The sequence below is a fragment of the Natator depressus genome, chromosome 2, assembly GCF_965152275.1.
Source record: "Natator depressus isolate rNatDep1 chromosome 2, rNatDep2.hap1, whole genome shotgun sequence".
Lineage (NCBI taxonomy): Eukaryota > Metazoa > Chordata > Testudines > Cheloniidae > Natator > Natator depressus.
In genome coordinates this window covers 140,756,966-140,777,879 of record NC_134235.1, presented here as the reverse complement: position 1 = coordinate 140,777,879, position 20,914 = coordinate 140,756,966, and the positions used below count along the sequence as shown (strand labels likewise).

The following is a 20,914-nucleotide window of genomic DNA, read 5'->3' as shown; positions in this document are numbered from 1 at the left end:
TTGTCTGGCCCAATTTCTTTTTACAAGTATTTATCTACAGTGGAACAGCTTCAACAAGAGAGACTGAGGGAACTCCACATCAGAATATCCTATAGTCTAGTGATTAGAGTACTAACTAACAGAGGTGGCAGATCCCTGTTCTTATCCCTTCGCCCCCTGAGGTGGAGACGGGGATGTGACTCAAGGACATCTTGATGCAAACTGAGAGAGGCACAGTGGTACAAAAGGATTACAGAGATCTCTTGGGTAAGGCATCTATCTACTAATCCACCAAAGAGTGCCATGTAAGGACTCCAATAAAGGCCTGGATCCACACAGGTACTTAGTTGTTGCCATGCTCAGTATCATGGCATCAAACTTTTAGGTGCCTAGGAAATCACAGGAACACCACTATGATCCACAAAATCTGAATTAAGTGCCTAGGCTCACTATACAATGAATGGGGAGTGGGGGAGGGAAAGGTGCCTTACAGCATGATCCACAAAAACAATACAGTAGGTGGGGAGCCGCCCAAACTAGCCAATGAGAGATGCTGATGATAGGGATTTGTGCTAAACTATGTCCTCTGAGATAGGCATCTATCTCTGTTTAGCAATCCATGAAAGGGAACCTGCCACCTGGAGTTAGGTGCCTGAGGGGCCTAAGTCATTTCTTGTGTGAATGAGCCAGGCACGGAGGGCGGAGAGCATCAGGCAGGGAGGGTGGGGTCAGTCGGTCACCCTCCCGTGTGAGAGAGGTATACGGAAGTGTGTGTATGTCACCCCTCCTTGTGTGTCTGTGTGCGGGGGTTGGGGGGGTGTCACTCCTCCCCGTGTGAATTCTAAAGCCTTAAAGATAAGGTAAATAAAAAGAATCCAACTATGAGGTATTTCTTTTTAACGGGGCTCAGTCAACTTGATGTTAATTTGAATGTTTGTACAATTGATTGACATTGAACTCACTTGAATACAAGTAATTTTACCAGGTGTCCCATATTCAGCATAGGAAAATATGGCCACCCTACCCTTACTCTTTTTTGAGAGCTGGAGTACCGGGGTCCACTGGAGAGAGCTCTGCCATTGATTTAGCGGGGCTTCTCTAGACCCATTAAATCTATTGCAGCACCATTGATCTCCCCATAGTGGAGACCAGCCCTTAGTTTCCACTTACCACACACTCATATATATATACACACACACACACACCATTTGGAAAGAAGGTCAGCATTTGCATTCAATTTCTTGGCTTAATACTGCAACCAAAAGGAGGAGGTTTGTAGGAACAGGTAGCAGCGGGTGAATCTGGAATATTTAATATTCTTTATTTTCCACTGTTGCAGAAAGTTAATATGAAAAGTCTCCTCATCTCTGATCTGCTCTCAGCTGGGCTGACAGACCTACTCATCTAGAGAACTCTGCCTCCATATGGGCTCATGGAGCCTTTGCAGTTTACTCAAAAGCTTGCCATCCAAGCTGGACAGCAGTCTCAGCACTCAGTCTCTGTAGCAGAATTTTTAGAAGTAGGTGTTCCTGTTTTAGGCCCTGATTCTGCAAACCTGCACATGCTTAAGTTTACTCATATGAGAGATCTCATTGAAGTCAAGGAAATGTAGGAAAAATGGGAATGTCTAATATTAACAAGGTACAAGCTGTATCTGGAAAATACTGAGAGACAACCTGATGCAGACAATCGGGCTATTCACATGCACAAAATTAGAAGTGCATAAATATTTTCAGAATTAGGGGCCTCATGGATGTACACTTCTGTGCTGGGCCTGCAACAGGATTTGCAGTGCTTACTCCTGTGTAACAACTAAAATGATGAATCTGCTGTGGAAAATTCAGGAACACATCCAGTGAAAGAGAAGGTTAAAGCATGCTTTTTAGACAGTGATCAATGTGGATTAATTTCTTTAACATCTTTTTGAATGTTAGTTTATTTGAGCAGTTCAGTTTATCAATATGGGTGTGAGAACATATGCATATATTAAAAGTATAATTTAAATCCGGGGTAGTGGTAAGAATAAAGCCTTCTGTCCTTGTTTTCATAGCTCCCAATCTTGCAATTGGTTCTTTGTAGGATTGGGGCCATACTTTACAGTGTCACCAGAACTGCTTGATGGATTTACAGGTTCATGTAGAGTTAGAGGTACACTACTGCTTATGTTTTTTTATATAAACGTAGGGTTATTTGTTTGTATAAACCATAGTTTGTTCTATTAAAACAGGTGTTTTCAGTCCAGTATTTTAATATTATTACTTTGACTCTTTTTCTTTAGGTTTTGCAGGGTGGCTGAGTGGCATGGCAATTAATATCTATTCTGATCACATTCTCAGAAATCTGAGAAAACCAGGGGAAACAGGCTACAAAATACCAAGAGGTGAGTAAAAAGTTAAGGAATTTAAAATTGCAAAGGAATGTCTCAGAACTTGGTTCTATTGTATTTAAAGGACATAAATTGCTCAGGGACATAACAAATATCAAGATCAGGAAACCAATGGCAAGAGGATTTTCAAGCGTATTTCCTGAAACAAGAAATTGGCTTTATTACTCTAAATGAAGGGAAACGATCTGACTACACCGCAAAAACCCTGCCTATCTCTGTGTAACTGCCTCAGAGCAAAAGGCTGCTTTTGTAGAGTCTAGTGACCTAGTGATGACCCAAGGTCTGTTAATATTTGTTGCTCTGCAGTTTTTTGAGATACCCCACTTCTGCACTGCTTTCTCACAGTTATTGTTAATGTGTTTATTCACTCTTCTGAGAATTAACAAGCCTTTCCACTGAATTTTGCAACCATCTTTTGCAATCATTTTGCAATCTTTCCTTGGCAATCATTCTTCTTATTTGAATTTTGAGATTACCCTCTAACATTGACAATTGTGAATAAAGTACCCACACAGGACTTGATTGCAGGCTTGCTACGAAACGATCAACGTATAAAGTTTTGCAAAAGAAGTGAGAGGTTAATTGCTGCACAGGTAGAAGGATGCTGTTTTTAAAAATGTATTTACCTAAATAAAATCAACAACTTTAAACCAAAATGTGATGTAAGAAATTTTCATGTCAAAAGTAAGTACTGTGCTTGGCATCCACTGTACTTTTCTGATACCTGTTTCATTTTTATTACTTAAAGAAAACAGTTTTAAAATTTTGTCCCTGATTTTTGCCTCCCTTAAATTGAATAGCATTTGCTCATTTGAGTACTCTTACTGACGACAATGGAACTATCTGAGTCAGTGCTCTTCTAAATGAATAAAAGTGCGAGAATAAAAGTGCGAGAATATTTTACTTCTAATTCCCAGTAGTGAAGAGTTGACTTTAGGCTCACACAGCTGTGAAATACAATTTGGGACTCTTTAATACCTTGTCTCTTTCAATAGGGGCCAGAGTTAAAACAGTAGAGTTGACTATTCTCCTGAGATTCTTTTATTCCTGTTTCCTAGTGAGGTGTTGTTTTTTTAACCAAACTTTAAGCAAACGAATTCTGTGGTTTAAGTGGGTAAAATACTTAGGACTAAACTGTCATTCAGAAGTGTAAAATTGTGGAGAGTTTGGCACTAACTTAATTTCTAAGGTATCCCACTAGGATACAGATTTTAAACATTGTATTAATCTAACTAAATGACCCTTTGAAAACAGTATGGTACTATTCAAAAAGGCTATCATTTATAAATAGAAATATCACGCTTTTGAGTTCTCATAAATTCTGGCTCTCACATATTTCAAAACTTGGAAGCAGTTAATTGAATGTATACTTGTGGGGCTCTGTGACCAGATTGGCCACTGCTTTACAGGCATTTGTTGAGGATTTCTAGTAGGCTTTGTGCCACATTTTCAAGCGTAGGTACTAGCAACATGAGAGAATTCATGAGAGAATGACGTCTGCATGTGAATAAAGGTGTACTGTTAGGTGAATTGTACATGCAAAAACGCTGGAAACCATACACATTTTGCTACTTTTTTTTTTGAATGACTATACATTGTAAAAAGAAAAGGAGTACTTGTGGTACCTTAGAGACTAACAAATTTATTTGAGCATAAGCTTTCGTGAGCTACAGCTCACTTCATCAGATGCATGCAGTGGAAAATACAGTATGGGGATTTTATATACACAGAGAACATGAAACAATGGGTGTTACCATACACACTGTAACGAGAGTGATCAGGTAAGGTGAGCTATTACCAGCAGGAGAGGAAAAAAACAAACAAAAAACCTTTTGTAGTGATAATCATGGTGGGCCATTTCCAGCAGTTGACAAGAACCTGTGAGGAACAGTAGGGGGGAAAAAATAAACATGGGGAAATAGTTTTACTTTGTGTAATGACACATCCACTCCCAGTCTTTATTCAAGCCTAATTTAATGGTGTCCAGTTTGCAAATTAATTCCAATTCAGCAGTCTCTCATTGGAGTCTGTTTTTGAAGTCTTTTTGTTGTAATATTGCCACTTTTAGGTCTGTACTAGAGAGATTGAAGTGTTCTCTGACTGGTTTTTGAATGTTATAATTCTTGACGTCTGATTTGTGTCCATTTATTCTTTTACATAAAGACTGTCCGGTTTGGCCAATGTACATGGCAGAAGGGCATTGCTGGCACATGATGGCATATATCACATTGGTAGATGTGCAGGTGAACGAGCCTCTGATAGTGTGGCTGATGTCATTAGGCCCTATGATGGTGTCCCCTGAATAGATATGTGGACACAGTTGGCAACGAGCTTTGTTGCAAGGATAGGTTCCTGGGTTAGTGTTTTTGTTGTGTGGTGTGTGGTTACAGGATCCTCATCATGGATCTACAACCTATCCTGAAGGACAGCCCATCACTCTCACAGATCTTGGGAGACAGGCCAGGCCTCGCTTACAGACAGCCCCCCAACCTGAAGCAAATACTCACCAGCAACCATAAATAGTAACAAGCGGCCAGGACCCAGGAGCCCCTCTCTCTACTTAAGGGCTAATCACAGAAACCAAACACCCGACCTGATTCCATACCAGCTGGGTCTGATAACTAAATAGGGCTGGCTGGCCCCAAGCGTCCTGGCTCTCAGTGGGACAGTCCACTCTGTTAAGGCCTTCTTACATGAAAGTCACTGTCAGCTGGGGAAAAAATTATTTCCCATTGTGAAATAATTCCTGCAGAATACATTACTAACACTGCTATTACACAGCTGCAAGAATAGTAAAAGGAAGTCTCATGGGAGACTTCAATCATCCTGATATCTGCTGGGAGAGCAATACAGCAGTGCACAGACAATCCAGGAAGTTTTTGGAAAGTGTAGGGGACAATTTCCTGGTGCAAGTGCTGGAGGAACCAACTAGGGGCAGAGCTCCTCTTGACCTGCTGCTCACAAATCGGGAAGAATTAGTAGGGGAAGCTAAAGTGGATGGGAACCTGGGAGGCAGTGACTATGAGATGGTCAAGTTCAGGATCCTGACACAGGGAAGAAAGGAGAACAGCAGAATACGGACTCTAGACTTCAGAAAAGCAGACTTTGCCTCCCTCAGGGAACTGATGGGCAGGATCCCCTGGGAGAATAACATGAAGGGGAAGGGAGTCCAGGAGAGCTAGCCGTATTTTAAAGAATCCTCATTGAGGTTGCAGGGACAAACCATCCTGATGTGTAGAAAGAATAGTAAATATGGCAGGCGACCAGCTTGGCTTAATAGTGAAATCCTTGCTGATCTTAAACACAAAAAAGAAGGTTACAAGAAGTGGAAGATTGGACAAATGACCAGGGAAGAGTATAAAAATATTGCTCGGGCATACAGGAGTGAAATCAGGAAGTTTTGGAGTTGCAGCTAGCAAAAGATGTTAAGAGTAACAAGAACAGTAACAAGGTTTCTTCAGGTATGTTAGCAACAAGAAGAAAGTCAAGGAAAGTGTGGGCCCCTTACTGAATGAGCGAGGCAACCTAGTGACAGAGGATGTGGAAAAAGCTAATGTACTCAATGCTTTTTTTGCCTCTGTCTTCACGAACAAGGTCAGCTCCCAGACTACTGCACTGGGCAGCACAGCATGGGAAGGAGGTGACCAGCCCTCTGTGGAGAATGAAGTGGTTCGGGACTATTTAGAAAAGCTGGACGTGCACAAGTCCATGGGGCCGGATGCGCTGCATCCGAGAGTGCTAAAGGAGTTGGCGGATGTGATTGCAGAGCCATTGGCCATTATCTTTGAAAACTCATGGCGATCGGGGGAAGTCCCAGACGACTGGAAAAAGGCTAATGTAGTGCCCATCTTTAAAAAAGGGAAGGAGGAGGATCCTGGGAACTACAGGTCAGTCAGCCTCATCTCAGTCCCTGGAAAAATCACGGAGCAGGTCCTCAAGGAATCAATTCTGAAGCACCCAGAGGAGAGGAAAGTGATCAGGAACAGTCAGCATGGATTCACCAAGGGCAAGTCATGCCTGACTAATCTAATTGCCTTCTATGACGAGATAACTGGCTCTGTGGATGAGAGGAAAGCGGTGGACGTGTTATTCCTTGACTTTAGCAAAGCTTTTGACACGGTCTCCCACAGTATTCTTGCCAGCAAGTTAAAGAAGTACGGGCTGGATGAATGCACTATAAGGTGGATAGAAAGTTCGCTAGACTGCCGGGTTCAATGGGTACTGATCAATGGCTCCATGTCTAGTTGGCAGATGGTATCAAGTGGAGTGCCCAAGCGTCGGTCGTGGGGCCAATTTTGTTCAATATCTTCATAAATGATCTGGAGGATGGTGTGGATTGCACCCTCAGCAAGTTTGCAGATGACACTAAACTGGGAGAAGAGGTAGATACGCTGGAGGGTAGGGATAGGATACAGAGGGCCCTAGACAAATTAGAGTATTGGGCCAAAAGAAATCTGATGAGGTTCAACAAGGACAAGTGCAGAGTCCTGCACTTACGATGGAAGAATCCCATGCACCACTGCAGACTAGGGACCGAATGGCTCGGCAGCAGTTCTGCAGAAAAGGACCTAGGGGTTACTGTGGACGAGAAGCTGGATATGAGTCAACAGTGTGCCCTTGTTGCCAAGAAGGCCAATGGCATTTTGGGATGTATAGGTAGGGGCATTGCCAGCAGATCGAGGGACGTGATCGTTCCCCTCTATTCGACATTGGTGAGGCCTCATCTGGAGTACTGTGTCCAGTTTTGGGCCCCACACTACAAGAAGGATGTGGAAAAATTGGAAAGAGTCCAGCGGAGGGCAACAAAAATGATTAGGGGACTGGAACACATGACTTATGCGGAGAGGCTGAGGAAACTGGGATTGTTTAGTATGTGGAAGAGAAGAATGAGGGGGGATTTGATAGCTGCTTTCAACTACCTGAAAGGGGGTTCCAAAGAGGATGGATCTAGACTGTTCTCAGTGTTAGCTGATGACAGAACAAGGAGTAATGGTCTCAAGTTGCAGTGGGGGAGGTTTAGGTTGGATATTAGGAAAAAGTTTTTCACTAGGAGGGTGGTGAAACACTGGAATGCGTTACCTAGGGAGGTGGTGGAATCTCCTTCCTTAGATATTTTTAAGGTCATGCTTGACGAAGCCCTGGCTGGGATGATTTAGTTGGGGATTGGTCCTGCTTTGAGCAGGGGATTGGACTAGATGACCTCCTGAGGTCCCTTCCAACCCTGATATTCTATGATTCTATGAAAACTGTGTTTTGTAGTAGAATTTATGACTTTTATATAATCAACGAAGCTTTGTATAGTCTTTATAGCTATTAAGATAGCAATGGAATAGCTTGTCCTGCTCGTCACTTATAATATATTTTGTCTGGTTGCTTGCAAACTGACATGGTAAATTATTACAGGTGTTTTGAAGTCATTTATCAGTCTTATATATCTATATTCCTACTTTCAGAAATATATGTCATAAGAGTCATAAGAGCCTACTGTACCAACATAATTGATGTCTAGAATACTCTGTATTATGTGTTGCACCATTATGAATGTAGATATGCTTGTTAACCTTAGAGGGAAAAATTAGGGCCATTTCCTGCTCTTATTACTACTGGGAGTAGTCTCACTAACTGAGCAAGACTGGGCCCCTACAGCACACACAAATATGAATAATTCAACCATTTTAGAATTTTCTACAATACAAAAAGACTTCTTTGTAGATGGAACAGTCAGCTTTTTTCAGTGTAAAATAGCGATGTATGTAGGCACAAAGCCTACTGAAATCAGTTAACTTATTTTGCCCATACTTAAGTAATTTACGAAAATTGTCTGAAAGTTGAGATTTCAGAACTGCTTAGCACAAAAGAAACTCATTCATAGTAGAAACCTTGCAAAGAAGTAATTCTTTCACCACAAATGGGGTTAATAAAGGAAATCTAGCCAGCCCTTCCTGATTCAACTATTACTACTGTTACAGGTGCCATTGCAACTTTCCTTGCATCGAATAATAATAATGTGTTGTGTTCTTTAGGAGGATTGTTTGAATATGTAACTGGAGCCAACTTTTTTGGAGAGATTCTTGAATGGTTTGGATTTGCTCTTGCCAGCTGCACCTTTGAAAGTGCTGCTTTTGCCATATGCACACTTTTCATCCTAGGTTCCAGGGCACACCATCATCATCAGTAAGTTTTCAAAATTTAAAAATTTCAATCTCCTCTTCTTCACTTTTCCTCTAAATTATCTGCTATTGAGTCACAAATTCTAGGGTGTAAAAATATTTCTAGAACATAAAGATATAAGAGGGTTTTATATGTAGCCATACAAAAATGTTGACTCTGAAGTATTTTTTTTCTTTTGATAACTTTACATTTGGATTACTTAAAACATTTTAAAATAAAATAATTTACCCTAATCTTATGGGGCTTTTTAAGAAATGGCAGAGAGAGAGAATAGCATGTTAAAAAAAATAAGGGCCATTTCCTGAGCAGGTATAAGTTGGCATAACTCAGTTGAATTAAGTCATTAGAGGAGGACCCTGCCCAATGTTCCTTTCATTGCCTTTGTTACTAAAAACACTTTTCTGAAACCTAAAGGAATGTTTAAAATCAAATTTACTTGCAAGTAATTGTTGCTTGCTTACTACTTACATTTCACTCAGCTGAAACAATAAAAACAATTCTAATTTTCATAGATTCCAAGGCGAAATGGGACCATTGTGATCATCTGTTCTGACCTCCTGTATAACACAGGCCGTATAACTTCCCAAAATAATTCCTAGAGCATAGCTTTTAGAAAAACGTCCAGTCTTGGTTTTAAAAATTGTCAGTGATGGAGACTATCACTAGCCTTGGTAAAATGGATGCGCTAGCAATTAATATTGGAATACTTGGGATGGAAAATACTCCAGAGAAATATCTATATTAACCCCCTAAAGTAATTCAGTTAATACTGGGCTTTTAAAAAAACAGAGGATTGGCTTCATAGTTGTGTTTTGGACCCTTTATGTTGCCTGCAGAGTACAAGAGGGCCAGAAAGCAGCCAGATCCGCTCAGTTGAGAACTCCTTAGCTGATGCATCCAGCCTCTCCACACTCAGTTATGACACAGGGGACATGGAGAGGAGCGTAGCTGGGGCATTCACAGTATCAGTACAGATCTACCCTGAAAATCGGGGCGCCATAACCAGTTCCCTGGCAGCCCCACAACATGACAACAGTTAGACTACTGGGGTACTGAAATTGCAGCCCATCATGGTGACCAAAACTGTTCCACTGATTTCCTTGTACTCCCCTGTTAGGGGGCTTATTCCTTCACCCACTCACTTCCCTGGTCCTTCTCGCATGAACAGAGAGCAACAATACCCGAAGTCCAAAGATGCGAACAATTCGATGTTTATTGGGGTGAACTTCCAGCAAGCATGATTCCAGTTTCCTTCCTTAGTATCCTCCTTCCCAGCTCTGACACCACAGAGCCTTACACCTGTGTCCCTGTTCCCGTTCCTGCCCTTAGCGAAACATGATTCCAATTTCCCCAGCCCCATTCCCTGTTCCCATTTCCCCCACCCGTATGCCCACCCCCACCCCCCTACTTCCTGATTGACTGCAGACTATATAATAAAACTTGACTTCTGCTTTGCTATACCTTAACCAATCATGTTCCTGAAATTTAACTAACCAATCCTAACATATTGTAACATGATTATGTACCCAATTATATCCCACCACCTTAATTAGTTTACACCCAGCAAAATTAATTATACAGCAGACAGAAACAATCACAGAACCAGACAGAGATTATACAGACAAACAATAGCAAAGTGGGAACTATAATGACAAAACAATACAGAAGTGAGGATTTCACATCCCAGCTATTGATAAGTGAGTTCTTGCCAGACAGGATGCTATCAGACTAAGTTTCCTTTTACATTTTCTAGGCACTTCCCTTTCTCTGGAGGTGATAGGCACTATCAGGACAGGATTGTATTCCTAACAGCCCAATAGCACCTTATTTCAATGTGACTAGTTTGGAATGTGAGGATGTGAACGTTCGCTTCCCAACTTATGGCTGCCTCTGTTACTTAGCCAAAGGCCTTAGCCTAAGAACAGGGCCTCAGACTGTCACAGTAAGAAAAGGCCCTTACACCGGCAGACAGTGATTTTGATTCTCTTTTGTACCTCTATAACTAGCCAAGTGATAAGAATACACCTAAATTCTTAGAGTATAGGCCTTTACAGACAGGCCTGAATATCTATATCCTAACATCCCCTCTCAATCTCTCTATATCCATCTGTTGTGTCTTGTATTATATTAGTGCCTGCCACAAAGAGATTACATCAATCTTTTTGTTCTGTTTTTGTATAGCACCTCACATTGGGGTCTGGCTCCATGCCTGGGACTCCTTAGTGCTATGGTAATACAAATAATCAAGATGCTCTCTAGTTGCTGACCAAGAGATAGTGTATCATGATACAAGTCCTGATCATGCAAAAACTTTACAGTAACTTTATGAATGTAGCTATTCCTATTGAACTCAATGGGACTGTGCATGTGTAGGTTTGGGGCCATATTTAGAACATGATCATGTAAACCACCACCATTTATGAAGAGTTAAACACTATATCTAGTTATAAAGCTGATTCATTAGGAGTGGGGTATGGATCAAAGGGGTGGCTTCAGATCTTCCCTCCCTCTTAAGAAATTACATAAGGTCTGAAAGATTTGTAAAGAATAATTATAAAAAGCTCCTAACCTAACGATAGCATAGCCAGTTTCATTTTTTCCTTTCTTAACCGAGTATGTTAATTGTCACTTCTAAGGAATGTTAAGTGATTGCTTAAAGCACCCTATAAAGTGAATGACACATTAGGTAGTTTGTACAAATAACCACTCCAGTCCTCTGCCCCTTGAACTCCAGCTTCTTCCTATAGGACAAAATGCATACAAAAACTTTCAGCAATCAATCTGAAGGCTGTATGTAATCTATCAAAATCACCTGTATATATCAAACAAGCTATAAAAATAAGACATTTAATAATCTAACAATACATGGCATTTAATAAAATGTCTGCTGTGTGAATCATAAGACTGATTAGTTTTGAATAATATATGTTCATATTCAGCTCTTGTCTGTGCTAGGTCTATAAAGACAAGCACAGAGTTTGAATGTAAGCATTTATTGGGGAAAGTCACTTAAGTATTTAAAAAATGGTAATCTAAATCAGTTTGAGCACTGTGTCTTATTTAAAATATTTGATTATTTTGAACTCGCTTCTCATTTCTCTCAAAAATTGAGTACCAAGGAGGAGGAAAGGATCTGAAATAAGGTGTATACATGGCAGGGTGGATTTGATTTAAATCATTAGTTAGGAAGACTCAATTTAATCATGGATTTCTACATACAAATGCATTCTTGTTGGTTGTTATAACCTTAATAACCTTATAACCTTGTTGGTTGTTAAAACCCACTCAGAGATAGATGTGGGTTTCATTTTTAAAAGGTACACACTATACATTTTTAAAGTGATTTATTTTGAAAACTTTTCAGATTAGTTTTACAGCTATATTAGAAAATGAATGATTGTTTGGTTATTTCATTTACCAAAGGTAATTGAAGCAGATATTTATGAAGTCATTGGGAGGTGAACTATCTCCAATTCAACAGGTTAATCATTAATATTTGGAGGATTTTCTTGCTGTGCTGTATTAGGAGGAGAACATCACCAGACAGACATTTAAATTGTTTTATTTAACTAAAACAACAATGCTATGTATTCTGGATTATGTTCTTCAACAGCAAACATATAATATTTTAATAAAAAATGCATATGAATTTTTGAATTTAGTTAAACATTCAAGGTTTTTAAAATCAGGTTTGTTTTTGTTAAAATTGATTTTAACTAAAAGAGTTAAATGAAATATTTAAAAAAAAAATAAATTGAATAGGTCAGCCAGGTCAACATGAGCAACTTAAAATACTGGCTTCTGCAGCTAACTCAGTCGTCTTCACCTTCATTTTCCTGTTTGTTCATAATCTGGAAAAGAAAAACAAGCTTTCCTGCTTTTTCAGGTCCCAATTTCTCAATTTGGAATGAATTAGTCCAAAGGAAGAAAATATTCTTTCTACACCAGCAGAAGAAGCTACTGCTGTTAAAAGTGAGATTATCACTTCAAAAGTCTCTGAATCCAAGTGCTTAAGTGACTTCCACAAGTTCACTGGTGTGACTTTCTTTAAAACATCATCAGCAAACATATATTTCTTGAATGGTTCACCTTTAGCTCTGAAGTTTATTATAGTCAGCATTATGGAGGGATGATTGCTGGATGTCCATGTCATAGCCAACTCCTTCTCTTCATCCATTAAGGTTTGACCCTGGTACCGAGTATTGAGAATATTTGGAAGAAAATGAGCTGGACATAGTGCTTGTCCCATTCGTTTTTTTAATGTTTGTAATTTAACTCTGTCATTGCATATTTCTCTTTTTAAGATCTCACTCAGTTCCTTCCAAATTTCAACAGCGTCGGTAATAAAACAGCTATTTCCCTGCATTTTGTTCAAGGCTACAGCAATAGGCTTCAGGGTAATCAGCATGTGTTCAACGTTTCTCTTAAGCCCAATATTGAGAACTTTGTCTGTGACAGTACCATCTATTTTTTCACGATTTTGTTCACAAACTGTCATCAGATTGGGCCAATTCTTGATATAGTGCTCAAAACTGTCCACTACTGAGTTCCATTGCACTTCTTGTGGGAGAGTTAGCTTGGTTCCTCCCACTTTTTTCAGAGAAGCTGCTGTAAAGTGGTTATTACCGAAGTATTTTGCAATTTCAACAACATTAGCCTTTATTTCTGGAACACTGAAGTCTTTGGCTAGGAGATGCATCAAATGAGCACTGCAACCATATGTTATTAGCTTGGGACTCTCTTCTAAATAATTTCTTCTCATCTTGAATACATTTGCAGCGTTGTCTGTGACCAAGCTGCATACTAGACATTTGAAATTTTTTAACACAGTTTGTTATAGCTTTTACTGCTACTTCTTGTTAGTATTCTGCTGTGTGTGCATTTCCTGGTGTATCAATTGGTTTTGTAAGGAAGACATTCCCTTCTTCTGTTGTCACACAAGCACATACAACAGGATCATTTTGGACATTGCTCCACCCATCAAGACTCAGGTTAACAATTTCACTCTCTAGACCTTTTCCACACTGCTCAGTTTCTCTTTCATACACTTTATCCAGCAATTTGCCTGTGACATCTGCTCTGTTGGGTGGTCTGCAGGGGGTTGGACTAGATTACCTCCTGAGGTCCCTTCCAACCCTGATATTCTATGATTCTCTGATTAAACAAAATAAGTCAATGCAGTTATTTAACTATTATTATCTTACTGCTCATTTAGTATTACTCATTGCATTTACTGACACTCAGTACTACTTTAAAAGTGAGATTGTAAAAGGAAGATCTGCCTATTTCAGCTATTTATTTTTTTTATCACAACTGCATCTAAAATGATAGTACCATAGAGTAACAACTATATTTTTTGCTCAAACATGAGAATTCAAGAATAGTCCAGAAGGAAGACAGGCAGTCTTTAAGAAAGAAGCATGAAATAAAAAGTTTACCAACCTGAAGATCCTGCATGTTCAGACATGTTCCTTTCATCATCTTCAATGCAGCTTCCTTCTGAGAAGGAACACTTCTCATGTTGTTGTTTCATTCGGGAAATCATAGAATCATAGAATCATAGAATATCAGGGTTGGAAGGGACCCCAGAAGGTCATCTAGTCCAACCCCCTGCTCGAAGCAGGACCAATTCCCAGTTAAATCATCCCAGCCAGGGCTTTGTCAAGCCTGACCTTAAAAACCTCTAAGGAAGGAGATTCTACCACCTCCCTAGGTAACGCATTCCAGTGTTTCACCACCCTCTTAGTGAAAAAGTTTTTCCTAATATCCAATCTAAACCTCCCCCATTGCAACTTGAGACCATTACTCCTCGTTCTGTCATCTGCTACCATTGAGAACAGTCTAGAGCCATCCTCTTTGGAACCCCCTTTCAGGTAGTTGAAAGCAGCTATCAAATCCCCCCTCATTCTTCTCTTCTGCAGACTAAACAATCCCAGCTCCCTCAGCCTCTCCTCATAAGTCATGTGCTCTAGACCCCTAATCATTTTTGTTGCCCTTCGCTGGACTCTCTCCAATTTATCCACATCCTTCTTGTAGTGTGGGGCCCAAAACTGGACACAGTACTCCAGATGAGGCCTCACCAGTGTCGAATAGAGGGGAACGATCACGTCCCTCGATCTGCTCGCTATGCCCCTACTTATACATCCCAAAATGCCATTGGCCTTCTTGGCAACAAGGGCACACTGCTGACTCATATCCAGCTTCTCGTCCACTGTCACCCCTAGGTCCTTTTCCGCAGAACTGCTGCCTAGCCATTCGGTCCCTAGTCTGTAGCGGTGCATTGGATTCTTCCATCCTAAGTGTAGGACCCTGCACTTATCCTTATTGACCCTCATCAGATTTCTTTTGGCCCAATCCTCCAATTTGTCTAGGTCCTTCTGTATCCTATCCCTCCCCTCCAGCGTATCTACCACTCCTCCCAGTTTAGTATCATCTGCAAATTTGCTGAGAGTGCAATCCACACCATCCTCCAGATCATTTATGAAGATATTGAACAAAACCGGCCCCAGGACCGACCCCTGGGGCACTCCACTTGACACCGGCTGCCAACTAGACATGGAGCCATTGATCACTACCCGTTGAGCCCGACAATCTAGCCAGCTTTCTACCCACCTTATAGTGCATTCATCCAGCCCATACTTCCTTAACTTGCTGACAAGAATACTGTGGGAGACCGTGTCAAAAGCTTTGCTAAAGTCAAGAAACAATACATCCACTGCTTTCCCTTCATCCACAGAACCAGTAATCTCATCATAAAAGGCGATTAGATTAGTCAGGCATGACCTTCCCTTGGTGAATCCATGCTGACTGTTCCTGATCACTTTCCTCTCATGTAAGTGCTTCAGGATTGATTCTTTGAGGACCTGTTCCATGATTTTTCCAGGGACTGAGGTGAGGCTGACTGGTCTGTAGTTCCCAGGATCCTCCTTCTTCCCTTTTTTAAAGATTGGCACTACATTAGCCTTTTTCCAGTCATCCGGGACTTCCCCCGTTCGCCACGAGTTTTCAAAGATAATGGCCAAGGGCTCTGCAATCACAGCCGCCAATTCCTTCAGCACTCTCGGATGCAACTCGTCCGGCCCCATGGACTTGTGCACGTCCAGCTTTTCTAAATAGTCCCTAACCACCTCTATCTCCACAGAGGGCTGGCCATCTCTTCCCCATTTTGTGATGCCCAGCGCAGCAGTCTGGGAGCTGACCTTGTTAGTGAAAACAGAGGCAAAAAAAGCATTGAGTACATTAGCTTTTTCCACATCCTCTGTCACTAGGTTGCCTCCCTCATTCAGTAAGGGGCCCACACTTTCCTTGGCTTTCTTCTTGTTGCCAACATACCTGAAGAAACCCTTCTTGTTACTCTTGACATCTCTTGCTAGCTGCAGCTCCAGGTGCGATTTGGCCCTCCTGATATCTTTCCTACATGCCCGAGCAATATTTTTATACTCTTCTCTGGTCATATGTCCAACCTTCCACTTCTTGTAAGCTTCTTTTTTATGTTTAAGATCCGCTAGGATTTCACCATTAAGCCAAGCTGGTCACCTGCCATGTTTACTATTCTTTCGACTCATCGGGATGGTTTGTCCCTGTAACCTCAACAGGGATTCCTTGAAATACAGCCAGCTCTCCTGGACTCCCTTCCCCTTCATGTTAGTCCCCCAGGGGATCCTGGCCATCTGTTCCCTGAGGGAGTCGAAGTCTGCTTTCCTGAAGTCCAGGGTCCGTATCCTGCTGCTTACCTTTCTTCCCTGCGTCAGGATCCTGAACTCAACCAACTCATGGTCACTGCCTCCCAGATTCCCATCCACTTTTGCTTCCCCCACTAATTCTACCCGGTTTGTGAGCAGCAGGTCAAGAAAAGCGCCCCCCCTAGTTGGCTCCCCTAGCACTTGCGCCAGGAAATTGTCCCCTACGCTTTCCAAAAACTTCCTGGATTGTCTATGCACCGCTGTATTGCTCTCCCAGCAGATATCAGGAAAATTAAAGTCACCCATGAGAATCAGGGCATGCGATCTAGTAGCTTCCGTGAGTTGCCAGAAGAAAGCCTCATCCACCTCATCCCCCTGGTCCGGTGGTGTATAGCAGACTCCCACCACTACATCACTCTTGTTGCACACACTTCTAAACTTAATCCAGAGACATTCAGGTTTTTCCACAGTTTCGTACCGGAGCTCTGAGCAGTCATACTGCTCCATTACATACAGTGCTACTCCCCCACCTTTTCTGCCCTGCCTGTCCTTCCTGAACAGTTTATAACCATCCATGACTGTACTCCAGTCATGTGAGTTATCCCACCAAGTCTCTGTTATTCCAGTCACGTCATAGTTCCTTGACATCACCAGGACCTCCAGTTCTCCCTGCTTGTTTCCAAGGCTTTGTGCATTTGTATATAAGCACTTGAGATAACCTGTTGATCGCCCCTCATTCCCAGTATGAGGCAGGAGCCCTCCCCTCACAGACATTCCTGCCTGTGCTTCCTCCCGGTATCCCGCTTTCCCACTTACCTCAGGGCTTTGGTCTCCTTCCCCCGGTGAACCTAGTTTAAAGCCCTCCTCACTAGGTTAGCCAGCCTGCTGGCAAAGATGCTCTTCCCTCTCTTCGTAAGATGGAGCCCGTCTCTGCCCAGCACTCCTCCTTCATGGAACACCATCCCATGGTCAAAGAATCCAAAGCCTTCTCTCCGACACCACCTGCGTAGCCATTCGTTGACTTCCACGATTCGACGGTCCCTACCCAGGCCTTTTCCTTCCACGGGGAGGATGGACGAGAACACCACTTGCGCCTCCAACTCCTTTATCCTTCTTCCCAGAGCCACGTAGTCCGCAGTGATCCGCTCAAGGTCATTCTTGGCAGTATCATTGGTGCCCACGTGGAGAAGCAGGAAGGGGTAGCGATCCGAGGGCTTGATGAGTCTCGGCAGTCTCTCCGTCACATCGCGAATCTTAGCCCCTGGCAAGCAGCAGACTTCTCAGTTTTCCCGGTCAGGGCGGCAGATAGATGACTCAGTCCCCCGGAGGAGAGAGTCCCCGACCACCACCACCCGCCTTCTCCTCTTGGGAGTGGTGGTCGTGGAACCCCCAACCTTAGGACATCGCATCTCATGCCTTCCAACCAGCGGAGTCTTCTTCTGCTTTCTCCCCCCAGACATATCATCTGGGCCACTCTCCGCAATGGTACCTGTGGAGAGAACATGAAAGCGGTTAGTTACCTGTGTCTGTGTTACTGGAACCCGGACATTCCGCTTACCTCTTCTGGAGGTCACATGTTGCCAAGCTTCTTCACTGGCCTCCTGGCTCCTCTGTGCAACCTGCTCTATATCTTTAGAGCTTTGTGCCCCTAGAAGCCTATCCTGAGTTTTGTCCAGAAAATCCTCAGTTTCTCGTATACAACGCAGGGTCGTTATCTGTTGCTCCAGACCTTCAATCTTCTCTTCCAATATGGAGACCAGCTTGCACTTTGTACAGACAAAGCCGCTTCTGTCCTGTGGAAGAAAGACAAACATGGCACATCCAGTGCAGGTCACAACAGCTGAACCCCCCCCTTCCATATCACCTACCTACTATGAGTTTCCTCAGAGACGTTTGCAAGATGTAAGCCTCACTGGGCTCACTCCAGGCGAACTCCCAGGCAAACTCCTGCTGTGAGCTGCTCTGCTGTCCCCGCTGCTCAGCTGGTTCGCTGCCGCTCAGCTGGTTCGCGAGGCTCTGGCTATTTTTAAATAGCCTTGCATTTCTTTGTTGTACTCTTCGCATTGTGCACAGATGCCTGTCTTACCCACAGGTAGAGGAACTTCATTAAAATATTCCCAACTGAGTCTCTTTTACGGCCTGCTGCCACTATAGGTTTTCCCTTCTAGTGAGACTGGTATGGTAGATCTTAAATCAATGAAGGCTACACTCAGAAAGACCTCAAGACTTCTGCAATATGCTGCTCAGTTTCACTATTGTTTCTACTACTTGTTCCTCCCTTCTCGCATTTATCTCCAGACTTCTTCTCTGTGTCCAGATCTATTCCCTCAACAATCTTCTATTCATCGAACTTTTTGAAACTTTGCACTTTTAGAGAGAGGTAAGGGATTGACTCTGTGTACACAAATTTGCAGAGGGACAATAGGATTGAGGTCTGTTATTTCTCACCTCTGTATATTATGTATTTATTTATTTATTTTAAAACATTTTTGCTGTTAAAAAGTATGTTATCTCTGGCGACACAAATCCAGTTTGAGAACTGCAAAACTAAGCACCTCTGATGGTATCTTCTAGACTGAGCGCTAAGTCCCATTGGATGGATAGAAAGATTAGCCTAAATAATCTAAACAGAAGCCCCTGAAACCCCATAAGATTGGGTCCCTAATCCATGAACTATTGGAACTGATTTACAAAACTTTTCTTTAACATTACGTGAATATGTGGTCTCATACTATAGAATTAGAATTTATAATCTCTATTCCATGATGAGATATCTTTGAGCTATAATGTATTGTAATTAAAACTATCTTTAGATAAGTTTTTTTCCTCAAAAAGCGTTTTATCAAAAAAATCTGATTTAAATAAAAAAAAATCTGATTTTCTTGATTTTTTTTTAAATTGATTTTTATCCACCCTGATACGTGGCATGGAGCGATTGGACTAGACTAAGTAGCTGGAGGCTGATAATAACAACTGCAGAATTAAACTGATTAAACCTACTCCTTTTGTAGTAGACTCCTTAAAACTGTAGGCAATTCTTCCAGATTTAGGACATAGTGATAAATCTCTACCACTCAGGGTAGATAAAAATAATTTAGTTTAAAACAATTTTAACAAAAACAAACCTGATTTTAAAAAACTTGAATGTTTAACTAAATTCAAAACTTCATATGTTTGTTTTGTTAAAATATTATATGTTTGCTATTGAAGAACAGAATACATAACGTTGTTTTAGTTAAATAAAACAATTTAAATGTCTGTCTGGTGATGTTCTCCTCCTAATACAGCACAGCAAGAAAATCCTCCAAATATTAATGATTAACCTGTTGAATTGGAGATAGTTCACCTCCCAATGACTTCATAAATATCAGCTTCAGTTACCTTTGGTAAATGAAATAACCAAACAATCATTCATTTTCTGATATAGTGGTAAAACTAATCTGAAAAGTTTTCAAAATAAATCACTTTTAAAATGCATAGTGTGTACTTTCTAAAAATGAAACCTTCATCTATCTCTGAGTTGTGAAGAATATGTATTAAGGTTATAACAACCAACAAGAATGCATTTTTATGTAGAAATCCAAATTGAGTCAATTTGATTTAAATCAAATCCTCCCTGCTACCATTGCTCTACACGAGCACTTCCACAAGGTGCTAGCACTGTTGAGCTGCAGTGATGTGAGATCAATTGTGGCTAGAGTTCCTAAAGCTCAGTATAAACACAATCAGGTATAAATAGTTTGCCAAGGCAAATTGCCTAGGATTTTTCCAGTTTCCTCCTACATCAAGCTTTTGCCAACTCCTTCAAAGAAGAAGAAAACTGAATAATCCTTGCCAGTTCCCTTGTGCAAACTTTTTGCACAGGGAGCCTGTTGAAAGGTAGAAAAGGTCGAGGAGGAGGAAAAAAAGCGTATCATAGAAGACAAGCAGGAGGGGATGTGTGTGGGAAAAAAACCCTAAATGAAAGAGTAGAGAAAAATTATGCCAGATGATTTATTTTGTGCACTTGACAGTCTTTTCTGTGTAGTCAGTTTTAATGTTTCCCCTTAATAGTTACTTAGACCCTGATCCTGCCATTGGATCTGGTAATATGAACACAAGTCAGATCCCATTTCACCAGGATGTGAGAGTCAGATCCCAATTCACACAGCAAGAAAGGGCAGAAAAATATTTTTAAAACAGGAAAATACGTTTGTAAAACAAGAACCCAGGAACAGGTGTAGTACCTCAAAACACTTAACTCATTTTTTAAAATGGTGTTGTTTTGAAGTTGATGGCGTCCCTTTTGAGGGTGTAGTAGCTTGAAAGCTGACAAATCTTTTACAATACTACCAAAATAAGCCTGGGTCTTTTTCCAGGTTTGGAGATGATTAAGCCTCATGATTTGTTTTCTTTCTCACCAGCAGTCTGAATTGGTATATCTAAATTCTGATGAGAGTTGATATAGATCCTTACCTAGAGGAAGGTACTATTGTTCCAACCTGTCAGTCCTTCCTCATGCCGTTTCTTGCAGCTGCTCTAAAATCCACCCACTTCACTTTCATCATCCCAATGTATCCATCTTGTAATGGAATCTGTGCACTTTCTGTGGTACATTATCTACTTTGTATGATGTTGGGCCACCCACTTGCCCTCGTGTTATACCAAGAAAATAAAAACCAGCAGGATCTTATTAAAGGGGATAAGGCAATACACC

The 20,914-nt window shown here is 41.4% G+C and overlaps 1 protein-coding gene across 3 annotated transcripts in view; it reads left to right on the top strand.

Annotated features, from left to right (window-relative positions):
- The window catches only part of SRD5A1 (steroid 5 alpha-reductase 1), a 62,253-nt gene that overhangs the window by 21,383 nt on the left and 19,956 nt on the right, over positions 1-20,914 (top strand). For all 3 annotated transcript variants that reach the window (XR_012638206.1, XM_074945075.1, XM_074945074.1), the window contains 2 exons: positions 2,258-2,359; positions 8,389-8,539. Coding sequence is in view for 2 of the 3 variants with exons in the window: in XM_074945075.1 (XP_074801176.1) it covers positions 2,258-2,359; positions 8,389-8,539 (253 nt within the window). In the remaining variant the exon portion in view is untranslated. The remainder of the gene's footprint in view (positions 1-2,257; positions 2,360-8,388; positions 8,540-20,914) is intronic.